Raw genomic sequence first — 21,085 nt, forward strand, 5'->3', positions numbered from 1 at the left:
ATGAATCCATGATCAATAATTTCCCTCCATCCTTAATCGTTTGAGAGTAGCATAGTGTAGCAGTTAAGAGCATGGTCTAAGGAATCAGAGCCTTAAGTTATATCCTAGCCATGACAGTTATTAGCTGCATGATGTGGGCAAATTACTTCATCTCCTTATGGCTAAAAGCTAATCAACAGCCTTCGTGCTTCATGTATTGCAGGGTGCAGGGTGCTTTGCCTTGGCTTCTCTCCTAGGGCCCTTTAACATAAAAATACTTCCCTCTTTCCTTTTGGAGTCATCACTCATAAGATTACCCAGAGAAGCATCCTCTAATTTCCTGCATGGAAGGCATAAGCCTGTATGCCAATTTTCAGACAGATGAGTAGGAGTAGAGGGCAGGGGGAGTGGGTCCTGTCATTCAGATCTCCATTTCCCTTCCTCTCTCCTGTGCAGGATGAGGGAGGATTACGTTAACTGGCTATGTGGAGTCAGTGAGGGGGGGTCTGAGGATTTTTTGAATCTTAAACTTTAACCACTTCTGTTATTTTTAGCCTTACCCTCATCTGTACTTTTAGAGGTAGCTGGAGCCTCCAGTTTCTGGATATGGGTTCTGTGGTATAACTGAAAATTGCCTATGGATTTTCTCACTGTCAATTTAAAATTTAACTTGCTTGAATCTTGTCAATGAGTTGCTTTTTTAGTTTATTTCTCCCCTTCCCCCATTTTCTCATTTCCTATTCTCATTGCCTTAAAGATTTATGCCTCAAAAATCTCTTTATTGTCATTTTACTGAGGTTTATTGAGGGAACAAAAGTAAATGAGTGTGTTCGATTTACCTTCTTTACCCAGATCTAAAGAACATTTTTTAATTAGATTTTTTCTCTTACTTGTTAATATGTAGGAAAGAAGTTGGTTTTGGTGTAACATCTTTGCAGAACTCTGTTATTAATTCTAAAAATGAGTCTGTAAATTCTCTCAAGTAGTTCTATATCTAATTAACCATAGAAATCACTCCAGACTGGTTTCTACTCCCAACACTTGACTAAAATTGCTCTTACTAGGGCCACCAATTTCCTCCCAAGTTGCTAAATCCAGGGGACACTTTTCTGTTCTAATCATAATTTGTGTGTTTCAGCAATATCCCGTACAAGTCACCCATTCCTCCTTGAGGTCCTCTTCTTTCTTAGCTTCTTTAACATCTTATCCTTCCAGTTTTTCTTGTATTTCCCTGGATGCTCTTCCTCTCTGATGGGTTCTGCTCCTTCAGTCACTTGGAGTTTCTTAGAGCTTGTACCCAGGCTCTTTTATGCTGCCTTGTTATCATCACCTTCACTACCAACAACTATTATTGTTTGTATTGAATTGTATTCATTATCACCATATAAATAGTTTTTATAACTCCCACATCTCTTTTAGAATCTCGGACTTTTATGACATAAAGCTTGAAAAATCAAGACTGTACAAATTTCCTAACTGTTCAAGCAATCAACAAATCCACAGGCATTTCATGACTTCAGGGGTAGGAAAAATGAGATTTAAGCAGGAAAAAATGTTAATTGCAAGAAATGCAGACAACATCTAAAAAATTATGATGTTTCAATCTTCAAAAACTTTGGTTTGGTTTGCTGGGGCCAGCTACCAGAATCAATATGATAGTCCCAATTGTATTAATGATACAGCATGGTGTATTGATTGTTAAGTGCTTCCATGGTGAACTGTATTGGCTGATTTGGCCATGTGAAGGATTTATATATTGGTATAAGTTCAATATATCTGAATGGCTTCAATGAGCTTATTCAAATATGGGAAACAGCTTTATTATTAAGCATACATAGCAACTCTTTTCATGAAAATTCTGAGCATTAGTACATTATTCATACTCAAAAGATATATCTTTTTCAACCAGATATGGAGTTATGCACATAGTCTTGGTATATGACCTTTGTCACATACATCTCTATCTCTATGTCTGTCACATATTTACTGTCTATAACTTGCATTTTCATTTTCTTACTGATGTCTTTTGAGGAACAGAAGTTTTAAATTTTGATGAAGTCCAATTTCTCAATTTTTTAAGCTTATGGTTATTGCATTTTGTATGTAAGATATCTTTTCATACCACAAACTTACAAAGATATTCTTCTCTGGTTTCTTCTAAAAAAGAACTTAATTGTCCAGCATCTTTTAAACTGTTCTTTTGGCTTCTCACATTGATGACGTCTATAATTTCAATTTTATCAGAGTCACTTTTTTAAATCTTAAATATAATGATGTGACTTATCCTTCCTCCACCAATTTCAACCTTATTAGGCCTATTTGCTATCATCTTTCCAAACTCTTAACTTGGTTTACAGATCACTTCATCATGTTTTTCTGTCTCAAAGGAAATTCTTACCTCTATCCTCATACTCTAATACTTTGTATTAGCTTTCCCAAACCATGTATGGTTTCCTCAAATCACCACACTCTCCTTTACTTCTGGACTATTACAGTTTCTCTTTGGGACTATCTTTTTGCCTGTTTATTCCTCTCTTCACCTAGGTAACTGCTACTTGTCTCTCAATCTTTATTTCAATGTCACTTTCCTTGGAAAGCCTTTATGATTTTTGAAGACTGGTGCCTTTCCCACATGGTTCCATAGTGCTTTAGGATTTCTGTAGTATTCTGTACTGGTTATGTACTAGCTGTGTTTCTCACTCCAAGTTCCTGGAAGGCCAGGGATATGTCTTGTTTACTATGGTGTCTGCAGTGCTCAGAGGAGTTCTTATTACATAGAAGGGGTGATGGAATATCTTAGATGGTGAGTAAGGCAGGTGAAGATAGCAGCTGTGACCAGTAAACTTGGTTCCTTGAACCCACCATCATTTATAGAAGATTTTGGTAACTGTTTGATTTGCTTTCCATCTTGGTATAACATTAAACTTTTTTTTTAATGTTTATTTTTGAGAGACAGAGAGAGAGAGAGAGAGAGAGAGAGAGAGAGAGAGAGAGAGAGAACGAGCAGAGGAGGGGCAGAGAGAGAGGGAGACACAGAATCTGAAGCAGGCTCCAGGCTCCCAGCTGTCAGCACAGAGCCCAACTCGGGGGCTGAACTCAGGAACGGCAAGATCATGACCTGAGCCAAAGTCAGACACTTAACTGACTGAGCCACCCAGGCACTGCTTGGTGTAGCATTTTAATACACGGACACATATTTATTATGGAAATTTTAGGAAAGAATACAGAAAAAAATGAAATTATCCATTATACTACATTCTATAGCTAATAACTGTTAATATTTTGTTGTAATTTCCTTCCAGTCATTTTTAGTTGTATAATTGCCTTACATGTTATTTAAAAATAGAACTTAAATTGAATAGCATATACAGTTTTAAATTTTAATCACTGTATCCTAAATAACCCCCCAAATAAATCCATACATGAGATATGACCAAAAACAATGATAATTAAAATACATAAACTCATATTTTTATATCCAAATTATTATTACTCCCCTCAGAAAGCTAATGATTTTGCAGTTGCTGAAACATTTTTGGGCCCACTCTTTGGAATTATTTTCAGAGCCAAAGAAATATAATTTATTTAGAATCACACTTCATTTTTGATCCAAAACTTATCCATTTATTCAACAAATACTTGTTGAGTTATAGCTACTATTTAAGGTTCTAGAGAGTCAGTTGTGAACAAGACACAGTTCTCTCTCTTCTTGGTTACTTTTTATTATTTAAGAATTTTGGTAATAATTGTCCACTCTCAGAAAATTAAATCCATACTCAAAGGATGATTATTTGCTATGATTAATGATATTAAAAATAGTACATTACTATTTATTAAATAACTATCATAATCCTTCAAAATACATTTATTAATGGCATATATAGATATTTATGTATATATGTGTATATATACATACATATATATATATATATATATAGTTGGAATAAGTCACTATTTTTATTTTTTTTATTTTATTTTTTTCCATTACTGAATACCTATTTTATTTATTTTTTTTTCTCTTTTGTGCATTCTTTTTTTTTTTAAGTGTTCAATAAGAGCTTTTATTTTATTTTTTTTAATATATGAAATTTATTGTCAAATTGGTTTCCATACAACACCCAGTGCTCATCCCAAAAGGTGCCCTCCTCAATACCCATCACCCACCCTGCCCTCCCTCCCACCCCCCATCAACCCTCAGTTTGTTCTCAGTTTTTAACAGTCTCTTATGCTTTGGCTCTCTCCCACTCTAACCTCTTTTTTTTTTTTTTTTTCCTTCCCCTCCCCCATGGGTTTCTGTTAAGTTTCTCAGGATCCACATAAGAGTGAAACCATATGGTATCTGTCTTTCTCTGTATGGCTTATTTCACTTAGCATCACGCTCTCCAGTTCCATCCACGTTGCTACAAAAGGCCATTATTTCATTCTTTCTCATTGCCATGTAGTATTCCATTGTGTATATAAACCACAATTTCTTTATCCATTCATCAGTTGATGGACATTTAGGCTCTTTCCATAATTTGGCTATTGTTGAGAGTGCTGCTATAAACATTGGGGTACAAGTGCCCCTATGCATCAGTACTCCTGTATCCCTTGGATAAATTCCTAGCAGAAGTCACTATTTTTAAAGTGACAACAGCGATTGTGAATGAAGCTAAGTAAAATACACAGTTAAGAAAATTAGCAATATTATTTTACAGTGTGATCTCACATAAAAGTGCCAAATAAGCACTTTTTTCATGATTTCCTTCAGAACTGAAGCTTTTGTGGATAAGTTGAATTTGAAATGAATTTTGAAGAGGGACAAATATATAGAAAAGAAATGAACGATGGGTAAATTTTTCTTTTTTTTCTTTGTGTGTGTGTGTGTGTGTGTGTGTGTGTGCGCGCGCGCGCGCGCGCGCGCGCGCGGAGGTCAGAGGTATGAGCTGAAGTGGGAAATGCAAGGCTTATTTGGTTAGCAGAAAGTATGAATAGGAGAATGGGATGAAATTTTATCAGTGGTTTTCAATTAAGGGTCACATTAGAATTACCTAGGAAACTTTCAAAAACATGCCTTGGGCTATTCTGATAACTCCTTGGGCCTATTTGATACAAAGTTCTCTTTTTCTGGTCAGCTGCTCACCTCTGACTTTGCTATAGGGAAGAGAAGGGGTGGATACAAGTAGTTACCATGTTTTGCTTGAATGAACCCCCTCGGCAGTCAGTGGACTTTAGTTTCCAGGTTAAGGAATGTAGACATTCTTCTATTAGCAACTGTGATATATTGTAGGTTTTGACCCATGCAGTTGAAAGGAGAAAGGCTGTGTTTTGGGTAGATCAATGTTTTGGTGGTTTATAATCATATTGTAGCTTTTCTGTTACAGAGAAGGTAGGAATACAATATACTGCTTTCTTTTTTTTTTTTTTTTTTTTTTTTTAGAAATACAATATACTGCTTTCTAAACAGGAATAATCATTTAATTTCTGTGTAAATGAGACTGTAGTAATATAAAGCCTTTTCTAATGAAGGCTTTTATCGGATGTGAAAATTTAGATACGTTTCCTTCTTAATTGTTCAAAAGTTGAGTGTGAGTCTGTGCAAGTAGGTTACTGCTGTTATTAGAACTGTTATAAAAGATGGCTATTTTAAGCAAATAGAGCAATCACCTGTAATGCTTATGCCCTCAACTGATGAAAGACCCAAAGGAAAGAAATTCAAATTCATTTTCTTTATTACTTAAGCATTTTCTGAGAAGACAGCATCAGTTTAAGGCTTAAGGAAAGAATGAAAAGTAACACTTAGCTCAGTCCATATAATTGGTTTTTATGAACTAATGGATTGGAATAAAGGTAGTATGACGTGGCACTACCCCTGATTTGTTCGTTAAACTTAGACAAGGAACAGATTCTTGGTGCCTCAATTTTCCAAAACTTCTATAGGACTAGGATAATATGCCATTTTACACTTCTCATATGATGGTTCTGAGAATCCTTTCCAATGGTTATTTTCAAATTATATAGCCACAACAGCAAAGGTGAGCTTCCATTTATGTTTTATCTTCTTTTTACCTTTATAAAAATTTTAAAGTTTCATTTGCTATTACTGCAAATGCAATAGAGCAATGAGAATAGTTTCTTCACATTTGGAACAAATTTCAGGGCTTCAAGTGAAAGAAAGTTTGTTGTATAAATATGTTTCAAATGATTTAATACTAATTAGGCTAGTTACTTGAACTGAGAAATAGTTGCAAAATAATTACTGTTACATTATATGAAGAATAAATTAGAAATATCTACAAACTACCTGGCTTTGATATTCCTGAAGAAAAGCATAAAAAAAGATGATATTTTTAGTGTTCAGGGAGTACATATCCATTCATTCATTCAACAAATATTTTAGCCCCTATTATGAACCAGACATTGTTTTAGACAATGGGGTACAGCAGGGTATGAAACGGAATAATTGTGGCCCAAAAATGTGCTTCCAGAATAATCATGTTTGCCTTATTCTCTTTAATTGCATTTTAATATTTTAAAAATAAACGTTTGGACAGTTGTGACAGAACAATATGTGGCAAAATGCATGTTTTCTAGTCTATCTGCAGGAGTCTGCAAAGCCTTTGATGATTTCTATTTGCTCATGGAAACTGATGCTTTTGGTCCTATGTCTGCATATATAGTTACAGCCTAATTAATCATACCAATAAAACAATTGAATGTACATTAAATTTGGCTTATTTTAGTTCTTTTAAAATGTTTTGTTTACTCTGATAATCAATCATGTTTTGTAACAATATTTTGAGTTTTTGAAAGGAAAGAGATTTTACTTTATAATTTTTATTGCCTTTGCTTCAGAGCAGAACGTTCTATGAAGACAGCAATTTCTCTCGATTTAAGCAATGTACAAACAAGATTGGATAAAGAAACTGAAAAATTTCACTGCGACTTGAGTTATCTTGCTGAACCCATGAGTTAAATATAAGAATATAAGAAATGTCACATTAGATTAAATTAATTGCCATGGAACATGCTATTTTATGAAAAAGCATGGAATTCGCTCTCCACAACATTGATCTACTTGAACATAATTATATTTCCTTAGTAATACATTACATATCAATTTTCCATAAATCAATTTTCTACAAAGGCCTTCTTTGATCCCATTTCTATTTTCAGTCAATGCTATCTCTTCAATTATGAGTCTGTTACCTCTTGTGTATGCCTCACTTCCATATTCCAATCACTGTGTAAACTCTACTTTTCAAAACACCCACTAGAATACACGATAATTTGGAATATGTGCCTGACTTATCCATTTCTTTCTTTAAAAAAAAAAAAAAACCTTATACTTGCTCACTTTGAAAAGTGTGAATTTTTAACTAATTATATGTGGAAAATTGTATAGCCTTTTGCTCATTTAAAATATAGACCAGTTCCTCTCTGATGTCCTTTATGATCGGAGAACAATGAAAACTGTGCATACATTCCTAAGAAAAATGATCACAATTTTGTTTATGGATAATACTGTTTTATTGCCATGGGAGAACAATGAGCATTTTGTTGTGTTTATTGTTACAGCAGCACATTAAATCATTGTCTTGAGAGAGTATGTTGAGTATTCTGTTGTGTGATCTCCACTGCATGTTGTATGAAATAGATTTTCTGAACCAAAATGCTCATAACACTTTGTCCCATGCTACAAATCACATGCTGAATGTAATATTCTACACTACCAGCACTGAATAAATATTCATACTGACAGCATTTCTGGATTCATGTACCTTTAACATACTTTGAACTTGTATAGATTACCATATATGCCTATATCAGTGTGATCACCTATATTTGTTAATTTGTATGTAGCTCATCCTCTTAGTAGTTTTTTTAGTCCTACTAATGGAAACTTCCCTTAGATGTCTGTACATGTATTACATCCTCCCTGCCTTGGTAAAGTCTAAATTTCTAGAAAGAGAAAGCATATTTAGCTGATCTTGTTTCTTCTTTCTCAAAGCCTTCCTTTGCCTTATTTTTGTCTTTGTGCCTTCTAAATTTGGTCTTAAATAATTATCAATGAATTTAATTGATAATATCTAATTGATATGTTTGAAACTAAAATTTTTTCATAACACCTCTGCTATATATTTTATACATATGTATAGACCTCCTATGTCAAAATCCCCAAGTTTTTCCTCTTTAAAATGATTTGTTTCAGCCAGCCTGAATGCAGTTTTTACTCAGACTGTATTGAAAACAAATAAATCTGAATGTTTAATTATTCTCTTAGTAGCAGATTCTTTTCCAAGCTATGTAAATATTAAAAATATTCAGCTTTGAGCAGTGCACATTGAGGCTAAATGTGGACTTCAGAGACATTTCTTTCTCTAATCCTGCAAATCATGTTTAATGTTTTATATATGCACAGGAATTTTTGTACATTCACCGTATCTATGAAATCTTCCAAGAAAATAATATTTAGGGCTTATCTTACTAGAATAGCATTATCTAAAATGGAACTTAAATGGCTATCAGAAGAAGTGAGATACTGTGATGCTCTGTGAACACCTTTGTCTTGCTCTTCTTAGAGCAGACATCTTCCTAAGAGCACAGGTCTTTTTACTAAATCATTTTAGTAAAATCATTTTATTCTATGTGTGAAGATAGAAACTTCTTCCTATCTTCCTTGAGTAAACAAACTATTACTTCCAGAACCAAGAACATATAGGTCTAAAGGCTATTACCTGGTTCAGTGCGTTATTTGTGGAAAAAGAAAAAAAAATCCTATCCTCTTTATGTTGTCTAATTAAAGTCCAGAAAAATCTGACACCTGGGGAAAAAGACCAGAACCAGAACAAGAAAGAGGATCTGTCCTTGACAGGAAGTATCGTTTTCTTTCCTAAGTTTCATGGAACACACTAGAAGAGTATTTAAAACTGCCACATGGAATTGCCACTTACAGATGGACATGGCACCAGTCCATAGGAAATGATGACATGAGCAAGGTGATTATAAAGGGACTCACATAAGTTGATCTTTCTTTTCTGCAGATGACACAGATAGAAAGCTTTGAGCCAGAGTGGAAAGGCACACTGTCACTTGCCTTTCCCCTCTGAAGAAGCTGGGACACATTCTGCTCAGCCAACATGTTCCCCTAGGAATGTGATTTAACTTCCACTTTTCACACAGAATGAAGCAACACTGGAGACCTGTCGGGAGGGTGATAGCAGCCTGGGAGGAATTTGGATAAGTGTTTTTCACTCCACTGTTTTCATGTGACTTGACTCTCCTCTTAATTTAGTTACATCTTGACCTGGAAAATGCAGCCAATGTTTGTCTCTGTTCATTTGGCTTACCTTGATTCATCATGTGCATACCCCTCTTTCCCCTACTCTCACCGTATGCAGACTTTCCCCTGCAACCTACTAATAGACTTTATCTAAATGTCTACACATGTATTAACTGTCTCCCTCCATAGGGGCTTTACTTCTAGGGAAAGGACATGTATTTGGGTCCTTGAAATATATACAAAGAATATTCACCTAAAACATCCTAAGAGGCTCCCCACTCCTTTCATCAGATCTGACTATTCATATATCTGGCAGCTTCTATAAGAACCCTCTGGTAGTAGAGGAATTAATATTTCTCACTTCTCCCTAGGTTCCCCCCCCCCCCCCCACCATCAAACGACTGATTTTTATGCATGAGATAATAGACAAGCCTTGGGTGACCTGTTTTTTTCCCCCCTTCCCCCTCCCTCTTTTTCCTTGCGGTAAAATAGTGCTGAAGAAAGAGGGCACTAGTGTACAGCCCAGATCGCATCCTTGCACCGTCTGGCTTAGAGCTGAGGCGTCTGCGAACCGAGCGTGGCCCGAGTGGTGTTCTGGCCCGAGGACCATAGCGCTGTCTATCCGGACTCAGGTACGTCTCAAGTCCAATTCTCCAAGCAGACCCAGGTAAGCAGACACCTCTGGGCGGTGAAACCCACCCACAGTGGCAGACATAGTTGCAGTCTGTGGGATTTCCTCAAGATCTCAGAGGCATCCCCGCTTATTTATTTCTTTTAGTCCAGCATCCCCGGGAAGCGTCGGGACCCGTGGATGCCTGGGTTACCTTCCTCCTGCCTGGCTCACCTCATGCTCTCGCTCCCCGCCCGCTCCCTTAGCTCCTTTCTTGTCCGACTCTCACCTTGAGAAACGGAGCCGGGAGGAACGAGAGGGAGCCAACTTCAGCCCCAGAGGCGGCTGAGATTTGGCGCCTCTGCCCCCGAAGCGGTCGGGTTTGAATATACCTGCAGGAGCACTGGCTGCAAGGCAAAGAGAATGAGGATGGAGGGGTGGTGGGAGGCGAAGGAAGGGGTGTGTGTGTGTGTGTGTATGTGTGTGTGTGTGTGTGTGTGTGTGTGTTTGTGTGTGTGTAAAGAACGCAGGGAGGAGGGTTAAAGGAGCGAAGTCGGGGGTGGGGTGGGGGGGTGTCAAAGAATTGCAACTCGCTGGTCAAAGCGTCCGCTCCAGGCCCTGCAGGGGAATGTTTCCGCAGCGGGACTGAGCACTGTCCAGGGTTCTGAAGGAGGCAGAGCTTGAGCTACCGCTGCAAGAGCTACCCAGAAGCTCCCCTCCGTTCCCTTTCTAGAAATGGGCAGAGCCAAAGGTCCCGATTTAGGCGGGTGCAGGGGCCCCCTCCGCCCCCTCTCTCCACCCTCCATCGCGGGCATCAAGTTACCTTATCTGCACCCTTTCTCCCTGAACATCTACAGTAAGCCTGACTTCTTGGGTGTGTGTATGGGGGGGGGGGGGCGGGGGTGTGGGAGACATACCAAACTCCGACATGCTGAGACTTTACCAGGCGTTGCCTTAGTAACTAATATGGATTTCCTCAAGCTGGCAAATTATATTTACTACTCGGGTTGTATGTTGAGGTCTTTTCAACCCCTTTAATTTAAAGTAAAAGGTGCATTCCTTTTTTGCGTTCATCTTGAAGTAGTGCTTCCACCCTCATAATGAGTTTCCAAATTTCTTCTGGGAAAAAGTTGATCTTTTCAAATCCGGAAAGTTCTCTAAGGCTGGAAGACCTAGCTCCTCCTCTCCTTTATTCCCCTTTCCCCCCACCCCCCCCCACCAAGTCTGTAAGTGTAATGGGTATTTGGGGACCTGGAAGAGGCTTGAAGCTGGAGGAGGGGGAGGGTCGGTGGGGCTCTGCGCCTCCAGGGACCGATGAGGGCACTGCGGGCAGGACGCACCACGTCCTGCCTTGACCACAGCTGTCTCCCAAGCTGTCCCTCCGGCCGCTATCATGTGTTGAAATGGACCGGGCAACTATTAACATCACTGACCCAGAGTTTTGAAACAGGTCTTGTGATAACGGAGCTTTGATTTTCTTCCTTTTTTTGTCGGCAGCGTCCAGCTCACGGCTGCCACCACGATGCCCATTGTACTCTTGACCAGTTTACTTTGATGCACCGGTGAAGAAGGGGGCTCGAATTCCCCTTTTAGAAGCGTCTCCAGGACACGGAGGTGGTCGTGGAGGACTAGGTGGCGGAGGAGGGGAAGGAGGCCGGGGTGCAAGCGGCGAAAGTGTTGAACCAGCGGTGTTGGCGAGCAGGACCGAGCAGGGAGAGGCAGGCGTCGGGTGTCTGTCTACGCTGTGAGCGCACAGAGCCGGCTGGCAGGACCAGCGTGGCAACGCGGCCAGCAGGCTGTGGACCGCGTCCTCAGCACAATGGTCCGGCTCCTCTTGGTTTTTTTCCCAGCGATCTTTTTGGAGATGTCCCTTCTTCCCAGAGGACCCGGCAGGAAAGTGTTGCTGGCGGGAGCCTCGTCTCAGCGCTCGGTGGCCAGAATGGACGGAGATGTCATCATTGGAGCCCTCTTTTCAGTCCACCACCAGCCTCCGGCCGAGAAGGTGCCTGAGAGGAAGTGTGGAGAGATCAGGGAGCAGTATGGCATCCAGAGAGTGGAAGCCATGTTCCACACGTTGGATAAGATTAACGCGGACCCGGTCCTGCTGCCCAACATCACTCTGGGCAGTGAGATCCGGGACTCCTGCTGGCACTCCTCCGTGGCTCTGGAGCAGAGCATTGAGTTCATCAGGGACTCTCTGATTTCCATTCGAGATGAAAAGGATGGGCTCAACCGGTGCCTGCCTGACGGCCAGTCCCTCCCCCTAGGCAGGACTAAGAAGCCTATTGCCGGTGTGATCGGCCCGGGCTCCAGCTCCGTAGCCATTCAAGTGCAGAACCTGCTTCAGCTCTTCGACATCCCACAGATTGCGTATTCTGCCACAAGCATCGACCTGAGTGACAAAACTTTGTACAAATACTTCCTGAGGGTTGTCCCTTCTGACACTTTGCAAGCAAGGGCAATGCTTGACATAGTCAAACGTTACAATTGGACCTATGTCTCTGCAGTCCACACAGAAGGTAGGCATTGCATTTGGGAAAGAAAGGTACAGAGGAAGCGAGTATATTGCATGATGTGCCTTTATGATCATAATACTGCCCTCTACCCCCCATTTATTTCCTGCACTGTGGGCAACAGACTTTACCCTTGTCAGTACACACCCACCCAGGCATTACCTTTGATCCTCCTTCTGTAATCATAGTGGAGGAAAACTGTGTCCCATGGTGTTTTGGGGGATAGTAGGAACCTATAAGATACAAACTCTCCGTGAGTAGTATCCAACTGTAGTTTTTGGGCTACATGTTTGTCTCACATTCTGAGTTTGTGTTTGAAAGGCTTGTTTGCCCAAGGTGGTATACTACCCTTAAATGACTGGCTGTGGTTTTCCAAGCTTCACAGACTAATCCAATATGAGCAACTGGGGAAACAAACAAAAACAACAAAACTTGCTGTCACCTAAATTGGTCTTGAAAGCTTTATCTTGTCTCGAACAGCTGAAGGTGCTTCTTTGTCCTAGTGTGTGGTTCCCCTTCTTTCACGTACAAAGCTTCCTTGGAATGTTGGATTCATGGGTCCATCTTCCTCTGTATATCAGAAACTTACTTCAAATTCTAGGGTGCCTCAGATACAAGGGAAAAGTAAATAGTTTAAATCATATATTTATTTTCTTTCTATTAAGTATGTTAAAATTATCCAGATGCCCTCACTCCCCCCCAAGAATTATCTTGTTTTATGAGATATAGCACTGGTGACCTCTTAGATTTGAGTTTGGTTTCTAGTCTTTTTCTTCTAATACGACGATTTTGCTCATTAGAATTTAGTTAGATCAGTTACTAATAAAAGGATAGTAGAAATTAGGTTTAAAATGGCTTAAAAAAAGAAATAGATTTATTTGAGGTTAAAAACTTTGATTTTTATAGAGTCTTACATGAATTCTCAAAGTATTTTTTTTTTTAAGATTTCCCTTACTCTCCTTCTCTCAGCCTATGCAGATTTGGGGATAAAATGAGACTTTTGAGTCATTTACTCTTAACTCCCTTGTTAGGTCTATAAAGAAACTGAGACCTGGATTAAATATTAATTGCCTACGGCAATTCACACACACACACACACACACACACACGTGTGCGCGTGCACACACACACGTGTGTGTGTGTACATATATATATATATATATATATATATGTTAGCATATGGAAGAGAATCTTGAGAATATTGCTGCATTCATATTTTAAAATATCAAATTATTAAAAGAAAGGCCAGGAAAGAAAGGCATGACTTCATGTTCTTGCAACAGTTACACAATATTCAGCCACTGGTGTGAACTCTGATTTCAAAATTAAAAAGCATTCTTACTGATGTGGTTATATGGTGATTATTAATGAAAACCAATGCTTTAATAAAGGGAGCAGAGTTTTCAGGACAAACAAACAAAAACAATGTAGAATTATGCATTATAATTTTGGAATTTGCCTTTGGGGGAAAAACTTTCTGCCGCAATATTGTGACTTTTAACAGCTGACTCATATTTCTGAATCTTGATTTTTAATAGTGAATGGCATATCTCTTTTTCAACAAAATCTCATATAACTATTTTAAGAAACAATTTTAGGTTCAAATGCTAATCTCTTGCATATTAATGTTTAATGTTAATTTCCTACATTTTTAATGTTTAACATAGTTTCCTCTGGTGCTTAGGTGGAACATCTTGAAAGCACAAATTGAAGATGTGTTAATTATCAGCATTAGATCTCTCTAAAAGGGAATGGCAAAATCTAGATGGAATGTGATTTATTTAAATATTAAATAATTCTCCCTCCGTTGAGCTAGGTAATAGTTTATAGATACTAGAAGTATAAATTCCTCTTTCCAAAACTAATAGTTCATTACTTTCATACCCTAGTTTTATTTCCCATATTTTATTATAACATCATTTTATGTTGGGGTAGTGAAGAGTAAAGACATCCCTATCCATCTTCAATTTGTTTTTCAGTTGCATCATTTTGCTAAAAATAATTGCTTATGGTGGGTTGCTTTCTGACAAGTAGAATTATGTTTTTGGAAAATTAATTTGACTTGTGTTTGCCAATTTTGTTCAGGAAGGGCTAATATTAAAATTTCACCCTATATTAGTTTGGATTACTTTATTTCCTTTCTGCCTTCTGACTGATTTTGTGCGGCAGAGATTATGTCTCCATACTATTGTAGTAGTTGATTCTAGACTACGTTGTGTTCATAGAGCAGTGTCACAGCTAACTTTCGTGTCTATTATCAAGAGATGACGCCATTCCCCTACCTTTTACATATGATCTTATTTCCTCTCAAGGAGAATTTGTTCCTATTCTTATTAGACATAATATGTATGGAAATGAAATTGATTTTATTTTCTTCTATCTGCAAAGAAACGTAACAGTCTCTTTTGTATAAGCACCAGCTGAAAATTCATTTTTCCTGAGGTTCTGCCCTCCTGCTTCTCAGGGACCCATGGTGTACTGGCCTGCAGGCATTTCCTTGCATCATTTAGTAATTTTCCTGCCTTCAGACTGATGGGGTCACCTACTGGTGACAGTTCCTTGTCAAAAAGCAGCTAAGACCACATATCAGTGTTGTCTCTGCCATCTGGGCACTATTCAGGAAAGAGGCCAGTTTGGATATTAACAATTTGGAGCTTAGAAATTCTGGAACCTCCAGTGACCTTCACCTCTCCTTTCCAAATTAGCCATTCTGTAGTAAATTTATCATCATAATTTTTTAAATTAGAAGTTAAGTTAGCATAGTTAAGCTAGTATTAGAAGAATAGCTCGTATAGTTAAGCTAGCATTGTACAGTAAAAGTACTAAGTGACTAGATTAGTGTACCTTCATTTCCATGGTTAATTTTGATGGACTTTACAATCACAATTGGGGCATCCTATTATTTGAATGCCCCAACTGTTTTTATAACCCTTTCTTATTTCATTTTATATCAAAGTTAAGCTGGGAGATATTTTCTGTTTGCTTTCTAAACCAGCTAGAATTCCATTGTAATATTCTTTTACATACTTTTCAATCTTCTGCCACATCATTTGCACCACACTTAACCTCTGGTCATGACAACTGTTGGTTTCCCTGGCATCAAAGAGTATTGGTACCTGCAGTAAGCTCTCCAGAAAAATTTTCAGGATAGTCACTGAGGAGAGTATTGAAAGAGGATCCGTCAAAGAGTAGGTACTGAAGCAATAGAGCCTTATTCACAGATAAAGATTGAGTGCATTTTGGAGCAAGTTACTCACCTGGACTGTGTGTCTTTAAATATGCTAAGCATAAAATACAAAAATAGCCTACTTCTGTGAAGAATATCTTGGCCAAGGACACTGGATTTTATCCTTGTGATGAAATGCAGATTCCCCATCAAGAATCAAATTTATCATTTCAAAAAGTTATAGAAGGCAGCACTTGAATGTAATTCTAGCTGATTACATTAAAAGCATTGAACGAATCCAATAAAGAATATTCTTTAAGTAACTTCAGAAAGTTTTTTTTTTTTTTTGATTGGGTACATTTTCATTTGTTTTAAGCCTTTCTGTGTCAGTATTTTGTCTTATGTGTCAGAGGAGTGTTGTTATTATAAAGGACTTAATTATGCTGGTATACAGTGCCCTTCACTGTAAGGTGCTTTTTTTGTTTACAGTTACATTTTTCGTTTTAGTGCACCTTTTTTTTTTTTTGATGCTTGCTTACATTTTATATGAAATTGGCCTTTTTGAGGGCTTCTTTTCAAAATCTTTTTTCTTCTTAAAACCCTTTTTCTATTTGATATAAAACTTACTTTAGCAGTCCAATGGCATCAGAGGAAAATCCTCCAAAGTCAGTGAACTATTACTTTAGGTAATGAAGTTACATATAAGAGTTTTATTTCTACCAAATATTGTATTTTCTATCTATGCCCCCGCAACTTTCTTCATATCTTTCTTATCTTGATTCCAACCTATTTCACAAAAAGTTACCTTAATAGTTGCTCCATTTTGTCACAAAATAAGGAACAGCAGTGTCATCAAAGGTTATTTAGGTTAATCAATTAAAGATGCTTAAAACACCACGATTACATCTTTCCCAAGAAGCAGTTCCCATATACTCTGAGTTTTCTATTGGTGATTAGGATTTCTAATATGAGTAAGAGAATATAGGACTTAAATTCAGAAGCAGTATTTCACCTACTAGTCTGCTTTTCTGTGTAATGACCTGACTTTCTGAAATTTCCACCAATTCTCCATCAACCACTGGGAGTCGTCCAAAACAATTTAAATTCCTCTTCCTTGTGATATTTGCCATCAGTAAATCCTCTCTTTTGTGCTGGATCTCACCAGTTCTCTCGCCCATTTATTCTAGTTTTTAATTCCTTCATCATCACAAATAACTCAAGTAGATTTGAGATAAGTTCTTATCCAAAAGTGTTCTAAAACATATGTGCTGCTGCTAGGCCATATCTCCTTCTTTTTGTGCTTGAGCAGTTATTAATATTGGTATTGTTATTATATCTGAGAGTAAAGACTTTACTTTTGTTTCCTTTTAAATATAAAATTATTAGCTTAAATTGACCTTATCAGTAAGTTCTGGGGTTTGATTATTTAATTCATTTTAGCATCACCATAAGACCAGCTTTGTGTCCTCAGGATTTAATTATATACATTGAGACTAAGTAAGGGAGGGTCAAGTGTAAAGTCCCATAGTCTATCACCAGCAAACTACTTCCTGGCTGACTCTGGTGGTCATTCAGTCTTCATGAATTCCCTTGACAGTATGGTTTTCCATTATATACTGTACTACTTTATAGATAAATCAATCAATACAAGTAATTTAAATGAAAAGCCATCACAATAGTCACTCAATTCTAATTGAAGATATGCTATACAAAAATATGTAAAAAATGTAAAGGCTTGGTCTCAGTTACTAAGTACTTTACACTGTAAAGAGGGTACAGTTGAACACATGTAAACCAAATAAAGTATAAGTGCGGACATTTAGAAACATGAATTCATACATGTTTAGGGAACACTGGAAGAAAATATTGGTGAGGATAATTGGTGAGAAAAAAGCCACAAAAAAGGGAATTTTGATAAGTGTTTTTTTTATATGACATTTCTTTTAAAAGTTAGAAGCAGTAGTAAGAATGTCCCCATGGGATAAAATAAGCAGGTTAGCTTGTCTGGAGTGGCGAGTGTGGTCCAATAACTAATAATAAAGATAGCAACTCAACTTGGATTCTTATATTTTGTGACTGTGAATGCTTATTAATTTGAAGGACAAAAACTGGAGAATTTTGAAGCATGTGCCAGAGAGTTTTGGTTTCAAGAAAGATATACCCAAGCACAGTTTGATGTGATTCAAAAATAATTAAAGTGAATTTTACTGAAATATGTAGGGGAGATCCATTAAAGGGAAGGGCGAAAACTAACTGAAAATGTTAGTTATTGTGGAATTCTAGCTACTAGGCTGTTGAAATAGTTGGCAAAAATAAAAGGTGTTCCTTTGTCAATGATAAGGAGGAGTCCAAACTATGCCTAGTCTTGTAATCCTGGAGGACCAGGAGAATTTTGGTGTAATTCACAGGTGTGTCATGAGTAGGTTTCAAAACCATGATTCTTTAGGTTTAAACAACATGGACTAAGACTTAATATATTTAATATATAATTATATCAGTGTGTAACTTGGGTAAGAGCACATACATTATTAGCAGGCATGGGTATGTGGACAAAAGAAAAACCAGGGATAGTTATGAGATACTCTATTTGTGATTTAAGAAAAAGGGTTCACATCTAAATAAAACCTTGTTCATCCAGAACCTTGATTCTCCAGTGGACTTACCTGGGTACTTGAGACTTGGCTTCTTTGACCTCCAACCTTTTACATTTTAAAAATTGAATTACTGTTGATATACAATATTATTCTAGTTTCAGGTGTGCAACATAGTGATTTGATGTTTTCATAATTTTGAAATGATTATCTCCATAGGTCTAGTTACCCTCTCTCACTATACAAAGCTATTACAATATTATTGGCTATATTTCCTATGCTATCCTTTATATTTTAAACATTTTACAAGCTGATCTTTGCAACCTATATAGTTCTCTGACTTTTTAAAAAGAGTGCTGGATTTAATAGACACTTTCCTCAAATATACAAAGTAATCATTATGAATATCAGTTGCTACATGTGCTGGGACACAGTGGTAATCTTGAAGCCTGTTGAAAAATATAAAGCCATTTAGGGGCACCTGGGTGGCTCAGTTGGTTGGGCATCTGACTTCAGTTCAGGTCATGACCTCACAGCTTGTGGGTTTGAGCCCCACGTCGGGCTCTGCGCTGACAGCTCAGAGCCTGGAGCCTGCTTCGGATTCTATGTCTCCCTCTGTTTCTGTCCCTCCCCTGCTCATGCTCTCGCTCTCTCTCTCTCTCTCTCTCCCAAAAATAAATAAACATTAAAAAAATAAAAAAAAATATAAAGCCATTTAGAGGCGCCTGAGTGGTGCAGTAGGTTAAGTGTCTGAATCTTGATCTCGGCTCAGGTCATGATCTCTCAGTTTGTGAGTTTGAGCCCTGCATTGGGCTCTGTGCTGATGGCATGGAACTTGCTCAAGATTCAGTCTCTCCTTCTCTCTGGCCCTTTCCTGCTTGTTGCTTTCTCTCCTCTTCTCTCTGTCTGTCTGTCTCTTTCTCTGTCCGTCTCTCTCAAAAATAAATATATAAACTTTAAAAAATATATAAAACCATTTTTTCCTACCAAAAAATGTCCCCAGATTACTATACTTTTGAGTTTCTATATTTGTTATTTTTTTACTATATTGGCTAGCCTTATTAAACCATTTTATAAGTTATTTAGTCAGTATTTAGTGAACAGCTATTATGTGCAAGGAATTAAGGTGATGTTCAAAGATGACAAAAAAGAGAACGATTTTGAGAACGTTTTGAGAACGTCTATTATTTTGAGAACGATTGAACTCTTCTTGATTCTTCTGCCATACCATCAATCACTCTGTGACTTTATTAGCTTTGGAATAAATTTTTCAAGTAGCTGGCCTGCATAGGGTAGATGGTGATGGCAACTCCTATTTTATATTTCCCCCATCATGTGGCTTGGCAGTTCCCACTTCTCTTCAGTTACTAAAATTTTTCTCCTAGGGATCTATGGTACTAATATACAGTGACTGTTGTATGGATTTTTAATAACTTTCTAGGTAGTGGCTAGAGTGGCATCATCTTGAAGAAATTTGTCAGAAGCCGTATTTTCAGCATGCCCCATAGTAACACCACAGAGGGGTGGGAAACCACAGTGGAGGACAGAATAGTTTCCTGAGTACCTAAAACCACTGAAAAAGCAACTCATCGTTAATGGGTTCTGATATTAGATTGGAAGCAACATCTTGGTAGGAGAAGGTTTTCAGAGAAGGTATAGTTGAAAACCAGAGTCAGGCTGAGATATAAAGACAAAATGATGTGACTGTCTTATCCACGAGAGGCCTATCATTGGATTAAAATTTTTATGCAGAAATATATATGTAACTTATGTATTCAGGTGTTATTTATTTATTCTATTTATTTTTCATGCCTAATTGTTTTCTTTTTTTTTTTAATGTTTTTATTTATTTTTGAGACAGATATGTTTTTATTTATTTTGAGACAGAGCATAAGCAGGGGAGGGGCAGAGAGAGAGGGAGACACAGAATCCAAAGCAGGCTCCAGGCTCTGAGCTGTTAGCACAGAGCCCGATGTGGAGCTCGAACTCATAGACTGCAAGATGATGACCTGAGCTGAAGTCGGATGCCCAACTGACTGAGCCACCCAGGTGCCCCCATGCCTAATTGTTTTCTATGAATGTCTAAAACACTTAAGATCTAAATTTACAGGAAAAATTGTAATTTTAATTTCCTTCAATCTCACGGGAAGTTTTGCTTTCTTAAGCTTAAGACACTGTGGTACCAAATATAGTGTTAATGTTTTTATGAAGATAATTTATTGATTCAGGCAGAAATTCTCCTTTATCAATTTTAAAATTATCTGTTTTGGTCACTTCATGGCCAAGAAATTAAAGATTCGAGCTGATTATCTAAATGATCCTGATAAAAGCCTAAATTGGCAACTGAAAAACAAAAACGATTTTGGGAGAGCAGTTCTTTGATTACCAACTAACTTATTTTGCATTCTAATGAAGACATGACCATCTTATACATTGGTCTATTATGTGTCAGACCCTGATCTTGGTGCTAAGAATACATAAATTAAAGACATTTTGATTATTATTATCATTGCTATAATTATTATCCTTAATGGTCCCATAGTCTGTCAGAAGAGACATATATGTAGTTGTAAGACTCATGGGTTACAAAAATTTAATCATAAAAAATAAATGAATGAAAGCCTATTGGAAATACTATATATTCATCTCAGTTTTATTTGTAAATGGGAATGATAATCACTGCTATATTATTTACCTCATAACAGTGTTTTGGAGAACAAGGAGATGGAATATACAAGTAACTTTTACCTGCTTTTGTTAAATTCCCACAAAAGGGACAGATTGTTTTTTTAAAAAAAATTTTTTTTAACGTTTATTTATTTTTGAGACAGAGAGAGACAGAGCATGAACAGGGGAGGGTCAGAGAGAGAGGGAGACACAGAATCTGAAACAGGCTCCAGGCTCTGAGCAGTCAGCACAGAGCCCGACTCGGGGCTCGAACTCACGGACCGTGAGATCGTGACC

At 37.6% G+C, this 21,085-nt stretch overlaps 1 protein-coding gene across 1 annotated transcript in view; it reads left to right on the forward strand.

Moving 5' to 3' along the window:
- Positions 1-21,085, forward strand: part of GRM1 (glutamate metabotropic receptor 1) — a 468,268-nt gene that overhangs the window by 32,548 nt on the left and 414,635 nt on the right. The window contains exons 3-4 of the mRNA XM_042940021.1: positions 9,734-9,873; positions 11,349-12,370. Of these exons, the coding sequence (XP_042795955.1) occupies positions 11,671-12,370 (700 nt within the window). The 5' untranslated portion in view covers positions 9,734-9,873; positions 11,349-11,670. The remainder of the gene's footprint in view (positions 1-9,733; positions 9,874-11,348; positions 12,371-21,085) is intronic.

This window comes from Panthera leo, chromosome B2 (assembly GCF_018350215.1).
Source record: "Panthera leo isolate Ple1 chromosome B2, P.leo_Ple1_pat1.1, whole genome shotgun sequence".
NCBI lineage: Eukaryota > Metazoa > Chordata > Mammalia > Carnivora > Felidae > Panthera > Panthera leo.